This window comes from Sus scrofa, chromosome 8 (genome assembly GCF_054392235.1).
Source record: "Sus scrofa isolate SSC_HxYL_T2T_F1_AM1 chromosome 8, Sscrofa_HxYL_maternal_Yorkshire_Landrace_v2.0, whole genome shotgun sequence".
NCBI classification, from domain to species: Eukaryota; Metazoa; Chordata; class Mammalia; order Artiodactyla; family Suidae; genus Sus; species Sus scrofa.
Window position 1 is genome coordinate 61206274 of NC_139390.1, and position 19592 is coordinate 61225865.

The 19592-nt window shown below is 40.5% G+C and overlaps 2 protein-coding genes across 44 annotated transcripts in view; both read right to left on the minus strand.

The window, feature by feature from the left end:
* The window catches only part of CLOCK (clock circadian regulator), a 121364-nt gene extending 112545 nt beyond the window's left edge, over window positions 1-8819 (minus strand). For 20 of the 43 annotated variants that reach the window (XM_021101335.2, XM_021101333.2, XM_021101327.2 and 17 more), the window contains exons 1-2: window positions 8701-8819; window positions 7579-7662 (exon numbers count right to left, since the gene is read on the minus strand). The gene's annotated coding sequence lies outside the window, so the exon portion shown is untranslated. Of the gene's footprint in view, window positions 1-6842; window positions 6877-7578; window positions 7678-7749; window positions 8368-8415 lie in introns of those variants that run through there. The other 23 variants (XM_084972288.1, XM_084972276.1, XM_021101328.2 and 20 more) reach the window with 5 other exon arrangements.
* A 7809-nt stretch (window positions 8820-16628) lies between these two features.
* PDCL2 (phosducin like 2) overlaps window positions 16629-19592 on the minus strand; it is a 32248-nt gene continuing 29284 nt past the window's right edge. Inside the window, exon 6 of the mRNA XM_005666708.4 lies at window positions 16629-16814. Coding sequence (XP_005666765.1) covers window positions 16660-16814 — 155 coding nt within the window. The 3' untranslated portion in view covers window positions 16629-16659. The remainder of the gene's footprint in view (window positions 16815-19592) is intronic.

Consider the following 19592-nt stretch of genomic DNA (forward strand, 5'->3'; position numbering starts at 1 on the left):
CTGGCGGCCACAGCTCCGATTAGACCCCTAGCCTGGGAACCTCCATATGCTGCAGGAGCGGCCCAAGAAATAGCAAAAAAACAAAAAAACAAAAAAAAAAAGAATGTGATCAAGTCTAAAAAGAGGCTAAGGAGTTCTCTTGTGGTGCAGCGGGTTAAGGATCCAGCAGCAGCCTGGGTCACTGCTGTGGCGGAGGTTCCAATCCCAGGCCCAGGAACTTCCACATGCCACAGGTGTGGCCTAAATAAATAAATTTAAAAAGAGAAAAGGTAAAAAGAAGCTAAACAATGTAAATTGTTTCACACAATAAACTCTACAGGTGAAACAGACACCTTTATAATTAATTACAAATACACTATTGCATTACTGTTCCTGATGGAGACAAAAATTATCAGGTTAAGAATTGGAAAGAGCTTTATTCCATCAACTAATGTTTCTCTCATTTCTCTTCCTGCTTCTAATAAAATTTTGTGAGGTATCTATAGAACTATATATGTTAAAGTTATAAAATAAAATTTGAGTTACAAAGTTTTCCATTCTAATCTGTGGGTTTTTCCCTAAATAACTTCTAATATTATTTCAACTAAAATTTAAGTTTCAACATAAAAGAAAACCAGTTACCAGTCTTTCAAAACTCTACTTGGCAAAAGGATTTCAAAGAAATATGCAATGCCATGTACCTTGGCAACATTTTCTAATAACTTTTTTATTGTTCTGAGTCACATAAAAAGGTCAAGTTCTGCAAAACTCTCTATCTAAACAATTATCTTAACTGGGACTCCCCTCCAAAAAAAAGCTAAGAGCCATGTTTGATACACACTATGAAAGTAACAAAACAAAAAACATAATACAGCTAACATTTATTGAACACTTAACTATGTGGTAAATAGTCACTGTTTTAATCTTCACATTGCTTAATTCTCATATAATATTATGATCTAGTGTTGTCTTCATTTCACAGATGAGAAACTCAGGTAACATTTGTCCAGCCACCAGCAACAGGACCAGGAATAGGAATGCCAAGCAGGCTAGTTATAAAGCCTACACGCTCATCACTACACCAGGCTACAATCACAAGTAATCAAGACCCTGTTAAAGAAGTCTGCTGTCTCTCTTACTAAATTTTAGGCAACAAATAAGAAGCTTTATTTAGAATAAAATCAGGTATTTTAAGAATCTGGATCATGCCACTGATAAGAAATAAATGCCTATAAAAACTTCCTATTTTCATGACAAAAAAGGAAGAGTAAAAGGCAGTTGCTATCAAAATACTCACAGAAACCTAAGAAGACATGTACTTCCAAAAACAGCTAACAGAAGACATTACAACTACCACATTAAACTTTAAGATCGTATCTACTTCCTCTTGAAAATAGTTTACCAGAACAGTTTTTCTCCCCAGTTAAAAGTGGAGAATATAGTTGAATATATAGATACCTAGGAGTTGAATAAAATGTCATAGCAATCCTATAAAAAGGGAATGTCAACTCTCTGGGTGAAAGTACTCTTTCCTGGTATTTCGATTTTTTTTTTTTAAGAAAGTTTTTTGAGCAATTCAACTCTGTTCCACTGTAAAAAAAAAGTTATACCTTTAATTTGAATTGTGTGTGGGGACTGCCTCACAAACTTCCACCCTCCTTAGGCCTGTTCAAGAACACTGCTATCCAAATACTGTACACTCATGAAATGCAAAGTTACTTTAATTCAACTCAAAGTTAAACCTACGTTAAAAGATATACCATCATAAAAATGCTGGGTTCTTCATTATTAATTTATCATATTCTTTTGGCATATATTTTCAACAAAAAGTACAAAATTTGTTTAAGCTCAATATTAATACAAATTCAGTATCATTCTACTTGAATTCTAATTCTTCTCAAGACTATCCTACTGAAAATTTTTCAAGTATCAACTCTACCCGATTACTAATGCTGTCACCTTTTTTTAAATGGCCCTACCCACCACACATGGAAGTTCATGGACCAGTATTTAATCTGAGACACAGCTGCGACCTACCCCACAGCTGCAGCAATGCTGGATCCTTTAACTCACAGTCCCAGGCTGGAGAGCAAATCCATGCCTCCATAGCTACCTGAGCCACCAGTCAGATCCTTAACCCACTGTGCCACAGCAGGAACTCCTAATGCAGTCCCTTTTAAAAGTGACCATTATTTATAATTTTGAAAGTTGAAAACCTGTGACCAACAAAAAAAGACCAATAAATAAATTATCACAAACATAAAAGAGATTACAACATAGGTATTAAAAATGTTATAATGTTTTAGAAAACTACTGACATAAAAACATTCAAAATTCGCTGTTAAGTGAATAGAATGGTTTCAACAGCAGTAAATGCACGATGAGCCCATTCTGCAAACACCATGTCTCTAAGTTTACGTATGGTCAGATGGGGGCTAAACAGGATGCAGGGGAAGATTTTCCAAGGGTCAACAATAACATCTCGTGACTGTGAAAATTCTAGCGATACTTTAAAAATTCAGTTCATACCGTGTGTTTCCCAAGTTTCTGACATTAAGGATACACTATTTTTATAACTGGGGAGAAAGAGATTAAGAAATAAATGACATCAATACCATATTTTAATATAAATGATAAATTCTTAGCTAGCCACACGGTTTAACCCTAACTGGTGAGCAACCATTTGTGTTTTATTTTAAAATACAAAACCTTGAACATGACTCATCTGTATTTCATTGTCTGCTATTATGGGTGAGAATTAAAAACTTAAATATCTAATTAAATGTGAACTTTGAAAAATATGGAAATCTTTATTTTACTATTGGATCTTATTAATGTAAAAAATGAAAAAACACTTCTGAAAAATAAAAGGTAAATCGCATTCTTAACAGTACCCTATGAAAGACAAAAAATTCATTTAAAAAATTTTTCTACAAGTGATTTCTTTCTATAGACTTCCAAGACTTAAAATAGGCAGAGTTAGGGAGTAGTAACCATGAGGATGTGGGTTCGATTCCTGATTTTGCTCAGTGGGATAAGGACCTGGTGTTCCTGTGAGCTATGGTGTAGGCCACAGAAGCAGCTTAGATCCTGCGTTGTTGTGGCTATAGTGTAGGCCAGCAGCTGCAGCTTCAATTCAACCCCCAGCCTGGGAACTTTCACATGCCGGAGGTGTAGCCCTAAAAAGCAAAATATTGAAAAATTTAATTTAAAAAAGCAGAATTACATCTTTGTGAAATACACACTTAAAATAAGTAATAACTCAAAAATGACACTATACATATGAAGATAAGTTTAGGTAATTTAAATTTGTATAATCAAAAACAGAGGAGTTTCCATCGTGGCACAGCAGAAACAGGTTCAACTAGGAACCATGACGTTGTGGGTTTGATCTCTGGCCTCGCTCAGTGGGTTAAGGATCCGGCGTCGCTGTTAGCTGTAGTGTAGGTCGCAGACTCGGCTCGAATCTGGCATCGCTGTGGCTGTGGTGTAGCTCCAATTGGATCCCTAGCCTGGGAACCTCCATATGCCAGAGGTGCGGCCCTAAAAAGCAGGAAAAAGAAAAAAAAGAGAGAGAGAGAAGAAAAACAGGAACCTCTTACCCAAATTTACAGAAGTTACACCTAACAGAGCTATAAAAACGACTAACAAATGGTTGTAAAGCAACCTATAAATATAAATGCCATTATAATAATTGCAGTAATTAGTAACAATTAAATTGCTGACATTTAAAAGGATTCTATAATTCATACAACTCCATCTAGAATTTTTTTTTTTTTTGTCTTTTTGCTATTTCTTTGGGCCGCCCCCCCCTCCCCCGCATATGGAGGTTCCCAGGCTAGGGGTCTAATCGGAGCTGTAGCCACTGGCCTACGCCAGAGCCACAGAAACGCGGGATCCGAGCCGCGTCTGCAGCCTACACCATAGCTCACAGCAACGCCGGATCGTTAACCCACTGAGCAAGGTCAGGGACCGAACCCGCAACCTCATGGTTCCTAATCAGATTCGTTAACCACTGCGCCACGACGGGAACTCCCATCTAGAATTTTAGACTCAGAAAAGGAGAAAACGCAATGTCCACTTGTATGATGCATATGAGAAACTATACCTCAAATTTTTTTTTTACTTTATGCATCTGCAAAACAATAAAAGGTAGTTTTGCTGTAATGTGGAACTTTGATGGATTTTTCACCATATTGTTGTTCACTTTCATAGTTTAAAATATTTATTTGGTTATAAATGTTTTATTTGACACAGCACCACAAATAAATGTGGGAGAGGGCACATTAAATATGTGCTTTGAGGGGAAAAAAACATGATAGGAAAAAACAACTTACTTTTAATACTAACACTGCCTGACACATTAAATGATAGACGACACTCATCTGGTACAATTAAATTTCTTATTTCTAAAATCCTGAAATCTTAGAGAGGCTGTATGATAATTATCAAATAAAACATCAAATGGTTCTTTCCAGTGGGACAGAGTAAAAACAAAAATAAACAACTATAAATAAATGTCATAATTGACTGCCATGAGGATGCAACTCAACTCCTTACTTCCTCACCCCTTCAGAGCTGATATTTGAGCTTTCCAAGTCTGTTGTATTTTAAAAATGTTAAGGTATCTACTCTCCCTCCAAATCCTACGTCTACAAAAGTAAAAAGCGGAAACATTCGCACCCTTACAATCTTATGTACGTATTTATTCTAGAATCTATCATTTCCTATCTTGTGTTATAATCATTATATACATGCTCTTTTTTTTTTTTAACAGCCATACCTGCAGCATACGGAAGTTCCTAGGTGAGGTCAAATTGGAGCTGCAGCTGCCAGTCTACATCACAGCCACAGCAACCAGATTCTTAACCCACTGATGGAAGCCAGGGATCAAACCCACATCATTATAGATACTAGTTGGATTCTTAACCCACTGAGCCACAATGGCAACTTCCACAAATACTTTTTTTTAATTTTTTATTATAGTTGATTTACAATGTTCTGTCAATTTCTGCTGAACAACAAAGTAACTCAGTTATACTATAGATATATACATTCTTTTTCTCACATTATCCTCCATCATGTTCCATCACAAGTGACTAGATATAGTTCCCTGTGCTATACAGCAGAATCTTGTCACTTATTCACTCCAAATGCAATAGTTTGCATCTACTAACCCCAGACTCCCATCTGTCCCACTCCCTCCCCTTTGGCAACCACAATGTTAAAGACACTAGACTTCAAATATGCTCAGGGCAGGGTCAACTGTACTGCATCTTTCTATATAGCTCACCTAGTTTAGTAGTCTTGACTAATACTCAACTTTCTATCACCTAAAAGGAATTAAGTCTTGGCAATTATTTGCAGCTTGGTTAGAAAGGCAGTCTTCTCTGTGCAGGGGGCCAGGGGTGGGTGGGGTGTACATACGACTTGTCTGCTGTCATTATAGGACAAACCAGACCTGACTGCCTCTGCTCCCTCTCCCCTTCCAAGGCTGCATTCCAAGTCAATGTCTCCTAGTTAAGGACAGACCTGTGTAGTTTCACTCCAGAGACCAGGACAGGCTGGTGGAACCTAAGTAGTTTTCTATTGGCCCGCACATGCAGGAGAACAAAAGCAGTTTAACCTGTGAGCTACTGACCAGGTCAAAACCCTAGAAATGTGGACCCTAAAGAGTCCTATAAAAGCCACGGACTCTAAGTCTAAAGGTAAATTCAATCCACATCAGATTAAAGCTCACAACAGTGAGAGCTCACTACAAACCGTAACTGTGCCCCAAACTAACCAGCCCCTCACCAGTGAAAAGATGAGACTGTCCTAAGGCGCATACTATATGTTAAACTTTCTGACACACTCCAGGTCATTTCCCTGACCTGTGACACTAACAGAGCTCACATTGAAGGCAAACAAGCGGACAAAACAAGACAATTCAGTTCTCAAGACTGAAAATTCATGTTTGTAAATGCACAGAAAAAGAACTCGAAGGTTATACAACACTGTTAACAGCAGTCATTTCTGCAGAGATGTGAGAAGAGGTGGACACGTGCAAAGGCTGCTTCACGTACATATACACTGCATTGTTTTAATTTCTCATGAACACCACTCTACTTCTATAATTTGAAAAACAATAACAAAATTTTAAGTAAAATTTTGAAATGCAATTCTATTTTTTCAAAAAGACTGAATAGACCCACATGGAATTCAAATGAAAAAATATGCATAAGTTTGACTAGAGACCTCTAAGTCAAACAAAAATAATTATCCTATCGTACAAAATAAAAAGGAATACTGGAAACATAACGAAAATGCCCACAGTAACTGTCAACCACTACTCAACATTCACTACTTTCATTATATTAGCATCCAAGAGGTTCTGAGTACCCTTCCCCAAATCATGTACTGTGTGGAGCAATCAATAAGCCATAAAAAAATTTTGATGTTCTGCACTGACTGCTAGTTTTAATTCCCCGAAAGTACTATAAAAATAAATATACATATAAAGTTACATGTCACTGAGGTTCATATCTGATTGTCTTGAGAAAAGCATTTCCCAAATCTGCAAAGCAAACTACCTGGACAAACGATTCTATTACCATTTTAATGGAGTGCTCATACTCTCCAACTATTTGTCATGACAACTTTGGGGTTAAAAAAACTAAAAGTCAAATTTTATGCAAGTATGATTCCTGAAAAAAAAAAAAAAAAAAAGGAGGCAAACCATGCTCTGAAATCTTTATAATCCAGCCATAATGCCAAATGTAAATGATGTCATATTTCGGCAAAGTAAAATGTGACTAAACAGCTTTAAAAATTAAATGTGACACCAGCACCTTAAAAATCGAGGCATAGACAGCCAAACTTACCCTAAGCTTTCTTTGAATTTTACAGCTCATTTTCCTTAAAAATATTAAGAGAAATCATGTTGAAAATGTCCAAAATCACCATAAATTAGGAAAGAGAAATAAGCAACAAACAAAAACACATAACAAGTTATTTTGGAAAGAAGGACTTCTGTTTAGTTTATGAATCCATAATACAGTCCAAATACTTTAAAAATAAGACATACACAACGTCATTTCCCACCATCCCCTCATCAGGCTCCTTCCCCCTCTCGCCCACCATTACCAGTTCTGCAGTTTCTCCCTTTCCAGAGTCGCTTTATACTTAGAAAAGCAAACGCAAGCTTGTATTCTTATTCCTCGCCTGTCCCCTTAACACACAAAGCAGCACATTATTCACACAGCCCTACATCTTTTTTTCACTTCATAACATATTTTGGAGCTCTTCCCAGGTCAGTACACAGAACCCTTCCTCATTGTTTTCTTTCATAGCTGACTATGACCAGTTGTCCCACAACTTTCCTTCTATCTTCCTTAGGCTAACCTTTAATGACGTTCTCATCAGTTTACTACTTAACACCTGAGTTAGTTTTTCCCCCTCAACAAGATTTTAAACAGAGAAACCCACTCATTATATAAATATAGCCTTTTTAGAACCTTTGTTTTTCAACCAAGTGGAGGGTAAACACTGCACAATTTTCTCCTCTCATCATTTAAAATGAAGCTACAAATTAAAATGCAAACTTTCAAGTTTGATTACCTTTTTTTGATTCGGGGGATCAGCGTTAACAGCCAAATCAACAAAAGCTGTAAAAGTTTCTTTACTTCTGGTGCTTTTCTTTCGCTGTAAAAGAAAACACTGGTTTGGTTTGGTTAAAGTTAGAAGGCTGTTAAGTATTAGCGTGGCATCCTAACAGCAAGAAATCGCCACCTGATTCCACGTCTCATTTGCCAGGTCAGAGGGGAGGCTTTGCTTTGTGGACTGCTCCACCGGCAAAAACGCACTCGGGGGCTTAAGCTCCGGGCGCTCGGCGGTGGAAATGACGATCCGAGGGCCAGGGCGCCAGGACCGGCTCCGCAGGCGGAAAGGGACCGGGAAGGGCAGGCGCCATGAGGACCCGGCCTGGAACCGCGACCACCAACGGAACTAGCCCTCGGGCGGCGGCCCCGCGGACAGCACGCCGGGAGGGCGGGGGTTCCCCGAGGAGCTGGCCGTCCCCGCGCCCCATTGGGCGCCGCTCCAAACGTGCCCGGGTTGTGACAGGAATAAAGTGGGTCACAAGGCCTAGCGGGTCCCAGGCGAAAGCGCTCCCCGCACCAGGTCGCCGGCGGTCCCGGCCGCTCGACCGCTGCAATCGGCCCCAACCCAAGGGAGCGCTCTGGCCACCGGGCCCCGCCGGGCACCCCGATCCCGCCCCTACCCCGCAGGTAACCCCGCTGTCCTCGAGGGCCCCGCGCCGCCGGGCCTCCGCCCAACTCCCGAAAACACTCACCAGGGTGAGAGGCAAAACTTGGCTCCAGCGCCCGGCCCCCCGCCGGCCACCGCCCCCAGCCCCGCACGCCGCCCCCCCCTCCCTCCCCTTCCCCGCGCCCTCACCGTGTGGCGCGCGGCGTCTCCGGCTTCCTCCCCACCCCACCCCGGGGTCCGGCGGCGGCGACTCGGAAGCGCAGACCCGGCCGGGTCCGGGATACGCGGCGGCCCCAGCACCAGCAGCACCTGAACGGACGGCGCCCCCCACCCAGCCCGAGGCACCGCCACCGCCGCCCGCTCCTCCTCCCCCTCCCTGCCTCCCCTCCTCCACCGGCCCCGGGAGCGCATGCGCCGCCCAAGCCAGCCGCCGGCGGACGTCCAGCCAAGGCCCACCGGGTGGGCGACACTCACCGGGAGCGCGCACGCGTCTGGGCCAGCTTTCCCTCGCGCTCGCGCCCTGGGGGTTTCCTTTTCAAAGCGGGCAGTCGCAATCCGCGTCGGAGAGTGCGCTCCCTCCGGCGCATGCGTCCTCGTGACCCCGGGCTCCGCCGGCCGGCGCTGTGCGTCCGCCCCTCCCCTCGCTCTCATCTCCCCGGCGCGGCTCGGCGCGCATGCGACTTGCCCGTTAGGCAGCGCGGAGCAGCGAAGAGATCCCGGGGCCCCGGGCCGCCCGCCGCAGGGCGGGAAGGAAACCCCTAGTCTCCCCGCACCCCGCTGCCCGCACGGTTCCAGGAAAGCAGGGGAGGCGGGCCTGGTCGGCGGAGGGCGCGGCCGGCCCGGGCAGCTCTAGGGAGGCGGCTTCGGCTTTCACCCTGGATGCGGGGAGCGGGGAGAAGGAGAGGGTGGTTCCAGGCGGAGGGGTCCCGAGGAATCACCCTCTCCTTCTTCCCGCGGAGGGGTCTCTCTGAGAGAGAGAGAGAGGCGAATGACTGCCAGCGCCAGGGGAAATTTTCCGGTATTGGCAGGCGCAAGAGCTTTTTCCCTTCTCCAATAGCATCCCTTGCGCTTCGTTTCTTGGGTCTGGAAGAGGGAATTTGTGAGGGTGACTGAGCTCCAGACTCTTCCTTTGCGCTATCCTGGGGGTGCACTGCTTTAGTTGCTTCTCGCTGGAAGGTGGGCCTGAGGAAACTGGGCGGGAGCCCTGGCTGGAGGAGGGAGGCAAAAGAAGGTACGGCTGTGCCGCTTTGGAGTTTCTTACTTGGCCTTAAAGGCCAGGTGACAGTATAAGGCAAAGTGGGGGGTGAAGCTGTAGGATAAACCAGGACCCTAATTTGCACCGCTTCCCTTGTTAGAAAAACGTGTGAGTACTGCGCACTTATCTTAGGATATCCTTATCCTAATAGTCCTTATCTTAACCTTTGATAGTTAAGACACTTGGTCCGCACGGGAAAACGTATTTCGGCGGTTGAAAATTATTGGAAAAGAGGTCTTTACAGCCCTGATTCCTAGTAGTTTTCACATTTTAATGTTCTTTGGATTTGAAATAGAAGTAGTCGTCCTGTTTCAAAAAATAAACACCTGTTTTGACTATAAAATCCTCCCCTCAAGGTAACATTCATATCAGTAAACTTTTCAAATTCTTGCTGTGTACTCAAGATGAAAAGAACATTACAACTGAGGAACTTATTCAGATCCCTGATCGTTTACATGAGCGTTTTTCCGACACGAGTGGGAAATTCTAATGGAGTCATCAGTAGCAGACAGAAGTTTAGTAGACATTTTTCCCCGGTCAGCCTTCATTCCCTACTCTGATAGTTTCCTGGAGAACTATCCTTTCTTCACTCTCAGACCTTTGGCTGGGGCAGCACCCCAGGGGAAAACATATTTGAGTTAATCCTCTGCATTAAACTGGACTTAACAAGAGGAGTGATCTCTCTTTTTCCAATGGATTTAATTCTGGAAAAATGGAGGCCTGAAGCCAACTTCCCACTCACAGAGTCTGAGAAAGAAGGCAGCATGGAAAAAAGCAGATTCAAAAATGGAGATGTGGGCTGCAAACGTGTTTTGATGCCCTGAATTTAATGTGGACTACATAACTGGAAATTTCAGTTAAATTATTCAATAAATTCATGTATTTACTGCTTAAACCAATGAGAGGTTTTCTGTCACTTGCAATCAAGAATCTTAACATAGCCAGAGCAAGAGAGGAGGTAAGTTTAACAATACTGAGGGTACAGAAGCTTGCTGAATGCTTTTCCTAGGGTGTGGATGTTTGGATTTTATGCTGGAGAAAGTGCTATGTCCTCATATTCTACATCATCTGGAACACATATTTTCAAAATACCTTTGCCCTTTTTAATGATTCCATTGTCCTCTTAGTCACTGGGAACAAATCATATTCATCTTTGACTCCCCTCTCACTTTCTGTATTTAATCATTTACCAAGACCTGTTGATAATCCCCTGTTTTTTGCTCAGTCCTATGACACTGCTTGAACATTTCCCATGGCTGGGTTCACAACTTACCTTTTCCCCATATTCTCTCCAAGCAAAAAACTGTATCACATATTTTTAATAACATTTCCAACTACCAAATTCCACCTTTCCCTAAAACAAAAATCCTGCCTCATAGCTTCATAGACCCTAAATTTGTCCCCCAGCCTAAACCCTCGCCTTAAAACACAATTTATGTAATTCTGTTTCTTCTTGCCTGCCTTACTGTTATTTAAACTGAGCATTACCAACTCCCTGATTCTCATAGTTGATGTCTTGATGGAAGTGATACAACAGAGTGGTTAAGAGTACAGAATTGGGAACTAAACTGCCAGGATTTATCCCAGTCCCACTACTTAATGTCTGTATGACCTTGCGTAAGTTATTTGTCCATTCTTCAGTTTCCTGATCCATAAAATGAAGTTAACAATCCCATCTCATAGGTTGACTGAGAGAAGATATCAATTAGATAGATAGATAGAGGTGTGTGTGTGTGTAATAGTACCTGGTACATAAGAAATCCCATATTAGTATTGATCATCATTAATGATGTTCCTTTTTAGGTAGTTCTTACATCTCTTGTTCAATTTCTTTCCCTAGTTCCATGTGCCTATGCCCTTTCTTTCATAATGCTTTTCTCACCCATCCTTTCATTGACATTTCTAGTTTTACCACTATAGTTTAAGGTGAATTGGAACACAGAAAGTTTGATATGCATAATAGCAGATACACTGTTAGTTGTTTGTTTTTTAAGAATCCTTCAGAGTTTAGTCAGTTACTCATATCCTTTCTAGACCCTTTAGAATAGAGTGAAGTCAATAATATGAGGTGGTATTATAGACTTTGTAATTAAAATCTAGGCTTAAATCCTGACTAATACTAAGAGACACTGAGCAAGTTAAATAATTTCTCTGAGCATCAGGGTACTTATCTGTAAAGTGAGAAGAAAAGCATTTCAGAATGGTGGTGATCAAATGTAAATTATGAACTACCACAGAAAGGTTGGGTGATAAGGATGGTGGTTTTAAATTCTTATGGTTTGTCGTTGGAACCCTAGGAATGGCTGGAATGACTCACATGTTTGTAGCCCAGCCCACACTGTCTTCCTCTTCGAGTTCTAAGCAGTGCCCAGTTGTCTACCTGGTGTGTCGTCTTGAATAGCTCAAATATCTTGGATACTTCCTTCAATCTGTTCTCTACGAGCAGCAAGAATATTCTTTTGAAAATATAAATGAAATCTCATGTTCCTCCTTAAAATCCTTATTGTTTCTCATTATAGCCCAATTCCTAATCATGGCTGTATACGCTGTTTCATCCAGCCCTTCATACATCTTTAGTCTTATGTCCTACCATTTTCTTCCTTTCCCATAACACCTTCCACCCAGAAACATCCCTCAGTTCCTTGATAATCTCTGTATTCTCAAGCTTTGGCACTTGCTGTGCCCTTGTCTGGACCACCCTCCTGCCTTTCCTCCTGGCTCCTCCTCAGTCTTCATGCCTCAAAGTGCTAACTACCCTATCTAAGACATCTCCTTCCTACCTCTCACCTGCCCCCCAACACACATAGTACCACAGTTATTCTCCATTAGTGCACTATTTTTTAATATTTGTTTTATTTATTAAATATCTCACCACCACCACCCTGTAAATTTCAGGACAAGAACCATGTTTCTGTTTTTTGGGGTTTTTTTTTTGGTTTTGTGTGTGTGTGTTTTGTCTTTTTGCCTTTTCTAAGGCCACTATAGCTCATGGCAACCCTGGATCCTTAACCCACTGAGCAAGGCCAGGGATTGAACCCGCAACCTCATGGTTCCCAGTTGGATTTGTTAACCACTGCGCCACAACAGGAACGCCTGCTTTTTTGCTTTTTTAAGAACCATGTGTTTTGTTCACCACTGTATATGCATCATCCATTTCAATGCCTGAGTTGAATGACTGAATTAATGAATGAGATGAAAGATAAAACATGCGAGAAGAGTTTTAGCGTAATTCTTATATTCCAAATTATGATTGTAGATGATTATAGTATTGGCAGGAGGTAAATGTAGCAATGTGTATTGAAGTATAAAGGAGAGAGAAACTGAAACAGTTAGTGAAACACTAGAACTGTGTTAGTAAAAATATTTGAGAACCCAGAAAAATATGTAACACCATAACAGACACAGCTAACACCTAAAGGAGGCTGCTGCCTGAGGTCCAAAATAGGGAACAAAGAATATAAAGTACTCATCCTCTAAGTAGCTGCCAGCATTTGGAGCCAGATATTTAATCTTTTAGCCAGAACTGAAAGCTAGGCAAAACTAGACCCAACATGATCAAAACCTCCAATCCCCCCGCCTCCAGGCCATTTACGCAGAACACATGGGAAGAGGAAGATGAGAGAATCACTGGAGCTGTGTCTTACTAGGTTCCTGGAGAGTACTGTGGCTTTTCCTTCTCTATTCATTCCCCTCCAACACCAAGTTCAATGAACAAGGCTCCAGCAGAAACAGCTAGAGAAGCTGGAGTGACTGTAGGAAGAGACTGGCCTCTCATTCCTTGCAGATGTGTTGAAATGTCCTGGATCTGCCTACATGACTAGAAAGATAGAGACTGCGAGAGAAACAGCCAGCCAGGAAGTGGGCTGAAGTAAAAGCAATGTGTTCTCCTACAATTTGGCATGGCAAGGATATGTAAGTTTCTGTGGGGTCCATCAATGCTGAGTGGAAAGTGCTGTCCAGATTTGAACTATATTGACACCTAAGAGGAAAAGAAATTCTAGCAGCAAGAGGCTGGGTATACTTTTGGGAGTGGGGACTGAAAGATCAAAAGGGCGGGGGGCAGGGGGAGTGCCAGACGGAGCTCCTATACAAGGAGTGTGCAGTGGAGAAGGTGCCTCTGAGTTCCCGGGAGAACACAGTGTGACCACTAAAGAGTGAACACTTTGATGCAATATGGATTGTACTTACCCAGTTAAGTAAGAGAATTGTATCCCTTTCTTCCCTAATCTCCCTCCCAGCCCCTATCACCACAGAGAATGGGCATTGAAAAGAGAGGGAAATAATTGGCTGAACACAAACTCTGTCTTCCATCTGCAGAGTTCCTGAGTCACAGGTTCAGCCAGGAACTGAGATGGGAGTTTTAACCCAGACAGACTTTTAATAACCCTAAGCACAAAGAAGAGTTAAAGAATTGGCTCGAGATGTCTTTAAGGGACTTGCTACCTAGCACTGCTTAATCACCTAAGCATCTCCTTAAAACAAAAGCTCCAGTTCAGTTAGTCTGGGATGGGATTCTGCATTTCTAACAGGCTCCTTGGGGATGCTGCTGATGCTAGGACCACCTTTTGACAAATAAAGCGCTGTAAAGTCGGGGAGCGGGTGTTTCAGTGGAGCACAGTTGGCAGCAAGGAATAGAGAAAAACATTAGGTTGGAATATATGAAATATCCATTTTTGTAGGTCAAAAATGGCTGAATATTGGCAACTTGAAAAATCTTTTAAAACCATTAAATAAAAATTCATTCAGTAAAATTGAAAACACAATATTAAATATTAAAGAATTTCCCCACATTCTAACAAATATGTATATGCAACCTAAATGAGAAGGTATGAATGAGGTACAGTATGGAGTGGTATGACCCATGCTTACAAGCATAAGTACTTGATGGAAGAAATCATGTGTGTGCATTATCTGAAAAGGGCTGAGCCTGGAGTCAAAACCAGCTGCCTCTAATATGCTATAATTTTAGGAATTTTACAAAGTTTTCATGAACTGCGTTTGTGTACAAAAACTACTGCCACCTGGTGGACTTGAGTTAAGAGTTAAAAAAAGAAATAATGGATATTTGTATTCAGACATCTTAAAAACTATTAGTACTTCCTCTGTCAATTTTAACTTAAAAAAGAAAATAGGTAAATATATATTTACTAAAAGATTACACTTAGGGGAAAGTTTTGCACTGTTTCAATTGAAGGGGAAATAATATTCACATTATATGCATTAGGTGGCATTAAAGTTACATTTTAACTTTATGATAATAGAGCTTTTCCTTTAATTTCCACAACTGTTTTATCCTCAGTAGGAATTTTCCCATCCACTTGCTAGAGAATTTCAGGAGCTGGACCCGATAGGTAATTATTTCTCTTACATGGGTGCATAAAGCTATAGTAAAGGCCATTGTATGCAGCTCCCAACTTTCCTTCCCTTCATCCAAATAGGAACATTTTCAAAAGCCTTTCTTTCCTATCTCAGAAGAAAGGGGGTCTTCCTAATTCTTTCCAAAGTTAGATCATTTGACTTTATCTGGTGAAATAAATTGTTATCTTACTCAACCTGTTTTTAACTTTCCTTCTGCTTCATCGCTCTCAGCAGCCTCCATGATACCTACCCACTCCCAGGAACAGCAAAGAGCATTTTCTGACTCTGTGTTTAACTGCCTCAATTTTCACCAATTTATTTGTGTAATCTAACCATTTAAAGAGTATAGATTCTCTCACAAATATCAGTGAATATCCATAATCAGAACAATGGGTCATCAAATTGACAGAACATTGTAAATCAACAATAATACAAAAAAATTTAAAAAGAAAAATGAAGAACTTGAATTAAATGAAATAAATAATACAGCAACATAACCAAAAAAAAGAATGATGGGCCAATACCAAGTAGAAGGATAAAATCTGTTATTGAACTAATTACTGTTGTGGCCTCTGCATGCAGGTGGAAAAAGAATTTTTCAGATTTAAACCAAGGTGTAGAAAAGGCAAATTTAATGAGTCAAGAGGCACTGTTAACACGGTGGGCCAACTTCCTGATAGTCAGGAAAAGCTAACTCTGGGCACATGGTCCTGTTTTTATAGCCCAGAGACAAGGAGTGGGAGGAGTGGTCTTATACATCTGCTGACCTGCTAATTGGTTGGGGCAGGATGGGGTCTTCTGATACACCTGCTGGTTTGTTGGGGGCATATGTTTCCCCTATAGGGGAGGGGTAAGGAGTGGGCCACATACCTTTTCTAGTGTGAGGCAGGAAGGAGCAGGCCAAGGTGCTATGGTGGGGAGGTCCTCAGGAACATTGTGACAATGACAGTGAGACCAGTGGGATGATAAGGGTCTGGCAATTCTTATCTCTGCCAGAGGCTTTTTGAGTTTTATTTACTTGGAGAAGGCTTGAAGTCCCGCAATTACATGCTGGATTTACCACCATTTTTTCTAAAACCAGTGTTAATTATTAAGTCAAAATAATTATTAAGCTGGTCTTCTATAGTGTCCTAAGATTACATGTTTTCTCATGATGAATTCTTCTATTATAACATAGGTAAACTCCACAACGTATTTCTCCCACTTCTCATGATTTAGAAACTTACATGTCTCATAGTTCTCATGATTCTATAATCTGTTAGTGAGATTACTTACTTAATATTTTCTAGCTTAATAATAGAACTACTAAAAACTGTAATAATGGGTGAAGATGTTTCTTATGTACTTTTCAAAATCTTTAAATTGCATTTTTCTATTGAATGGTTAATTTTTTTTAACAGGTAAGAGATTTCAGAGAAAAAGTGTATTGTCATAAATTTATGTATTTTCACTCAAAACCCCTAAATGATAATCTTTAATATCTATTGACATAAATGAGATGAATTTCAAGGTTCTCCTTGATTATTTTCATTCATAGGCTTCTTTGAAAGTGAGTAGGCAACATAGAGGACTTGTAACATTTTTGTTTTTGTCCAAGTAGGATCAGAAAAAGGATAAACCAGAGAAAAATATTAAAGGTTCAGTACAAATTCTGGTTTGTTGGAGGCAGCGAATATTCTGAAATACCTGGAAGTTTTTGTAATGACATATAAGTTTTAATATAAAAGTGAAAATAAATCAATTTATAAGTTTTCTGATCTCTGACTATAGAGGCAGTGGCAAACAAAACTTTTCATATATAAACACTTTAAAGCTATTTATTAAGCGTCATCATTATCACTGTTGGAACTGTTAGTGTCATCACAAATAGAAGTGTTTCTAATTGAAGATACCATCACATCTATAATGCCTTTTTTGGGATTTTCTTCCAAATCAGTCTGTACTGCTCCAACTTCTGCTAGCTTCCATTCAAGCTCTGCAATAAATAACCCATCATTAAATCATATAAGAATCTGGGAAAATGAAAAGAATTTCTCATCTATATGAAACACAGTTTGACTCTAATAAAGTTAATGTGGAAATGATGCTATAGATGATACAGAACTAGGTTACTATGAAAGTACAACATCAAAATACACATTGGATACAGAAAAGTTACACTTAAAGGGAGAAAATGCGGTTAAAATGTTTATTTTAAAATGACCGAAAATGGTGCTTTGAAAGTTCAAATCAAGAAGCTAGGAAAGGAACAGGAACAGTAACCCAAGGAAAGCAGAAAGAGGGAAATAATGAAGAAAAGACTTTAGCAAAACTAGAAAAACAAAGTCAGTAGAAGTGACCAACAAAAGCAAAAGTTGATTCTTTGAGGAGACTAATAGACACAGCTTGGGCAAAGCTGATCACAGGAAAAAGAGAGGAACCAAATAGTATAAAGAGTTGACATGGAGCCTAACCAAGATAAAGATGTCCAAGTCACGAGACTGCTGTGCAACAGGTAGGCCAAGACATACAAACACTGTAACAAAAATGTGAATTGCAAAAACATATCCAAGAGAAACTGAAAAGACTTGAATTGATAACCAAAATACTCTATTCAAAAACAAACAAACAACAAGAGTTAATGAGGATGTAGAGAAATTCCATCCCTTGTGCACTGTTGGGAGTGTAAGACATGGCAGCCACTGTGGAAAACTGTGTACGCTGTTTCTCAAAAAAATTCAAGTAGAATTACCATATGATCTAGCTATTCCACTTCTGAGTATATACTCAAAAAATCTGAAAATGGGACTAGAACAGATTATTCACACAGCCACCTTCTCAGCAGCATTATTCACAACAGCCACAAGGTAGAAGCAACCTTGCTGTATGCCTACAGGTTAATGGGTATATAAAATGTGCTGTAAAAACATACAGTGGAATTCAGCCTTGAAGCCTTAAAAAGGAAGGAAATGCTGACACATGCTATGAAGTGGATTAACCTTGAGGACATTATGCCAAATGAAATTGGCTAGTCACAAAAGAACAAACACTGGTATGATTTATTTACATGAGGTACTGAGAGTAGTTAGATTCAGAGCTAAAAAGAATGGTTGCCAGGAACTGGAGGGATCAGAGACTAGGGAGTTATTCTTTAAGGAAATAGAGCTACAGTTACACTAGATACAAAGGGTTCCAGAGATGGGTAATGGTGATGACAGCTCAACAGTGAAAATATACTTAATGTTACTTAATCATATACTTCAAAATGATGAAATAATATTTATTTATAAATTAATTACTGGGCATATAATGTACAGGACAGTATAGTTAATAATACTGTACTGTATATTTTTAAATGTTAAAATGGTAAATTTCATGATATATGTATTTTACAGCAAATAAAAACAATTTTTTCTGGCTGCACCCACGGCATATGAAAGTTCCCAGGCCAAATATGGAAGCTATAGCACAGCAGGGACCTGAGCCACAGCAGTGATAATTCCAGATCCTTAACCCACTAGGCCACTGGGGAACTCCAAAAAAAATTAAATATAACAATTTTCAAAAGCATGGACCAGATCACTGTTCATGACAGTGATTGCTCAGTGAGGCAAGGAGCAAGACAGGACTGGGAGTAGAAATAGAGGTAACCTTACCAATAGTAGTAATGTTTAGTAATAGACAAATAGCTGAAGCAAACATGAACAGATGTTCACATTTGTTACTTTTGGTGGTGATGACAGGAATGTTTGCTGTACTATTGTTTGTACTCAAGTATTTTTTTTAAATAAAAGGATAAGGTACAAGCTGAAAAAAACAAGGTGATAAAACAAAGAGAGGACTTAGAAACTGGGAGAAGGGAAATTCTGGAACAATTAAAGTACTGGAGGTTGTGGTAAGGCCAAAAGCAGTTTTAGGATAATGAGAGAGTGAAAGAAAAGCTATTAAAAATAGCTATTCATGGAGTTCCTGTAGTGGCGCAGTGGTAACAAACCCACCAATATCCATAGGGACACAGATCCAATCCCTGGCCTCACTCAGTGGGTTAAGGATCTGGCATCGCCGTGAGCTGTGGTGTAGGTCCCAGATGCGGCTCGGATCCCACACTGCTGTGGCTGTGGCAAAGGCCGACAGCTATAGCTCCAGTTCAGCCCCTACCCTGGGAACCTCCATATGAGCAGGTGCAGCCCTAAAAAGGCAAAAAAAGAAAAAAGAAAAAAAAAAGCTATTTGCGATGTCTTTAATACGATGGTAATAAGGGAAAAATATATATATATTTTTTTGTTTTTTGCCTTTTCTAGGCCTGCTCCTGCAGCATATGGAGGCTCCCAGGCTAGGGGTCTAATCAGAGCTGTAGCTGCCAGCTTACGCAAGAGCCACAGCAACGCAGAATCTGAGCTGTGTCTGCGAACTACACCACAGCTCACGGCAATGACGGATCCTTAACCCACTGAGTAAGGCCAGGGATTGAACCTGCAACCCCATGGTTTCTAGTCGGATTCGTTAACCACTGAGCCACGACAGGAACTCCCAGAAAAATATTTTAATAACATAGAATTAAAGCAGTTCCAAGAAATGACTAGGTGAAAATATGGCCTTAGGCTAGATTAGGGAGTAAACGTTATTAAAGGAGGTGATAATATAAAGTCCTAGTGCTGTTTACTATGGAAAAGGAAGTAGTAATAGGCATAGTCCTTGCACTTGTTAGGGAGACAAAACTCTAAGGGAACTGATTAACCAACAAAATCTGATAGTATATGGATAAGTGGAAAAC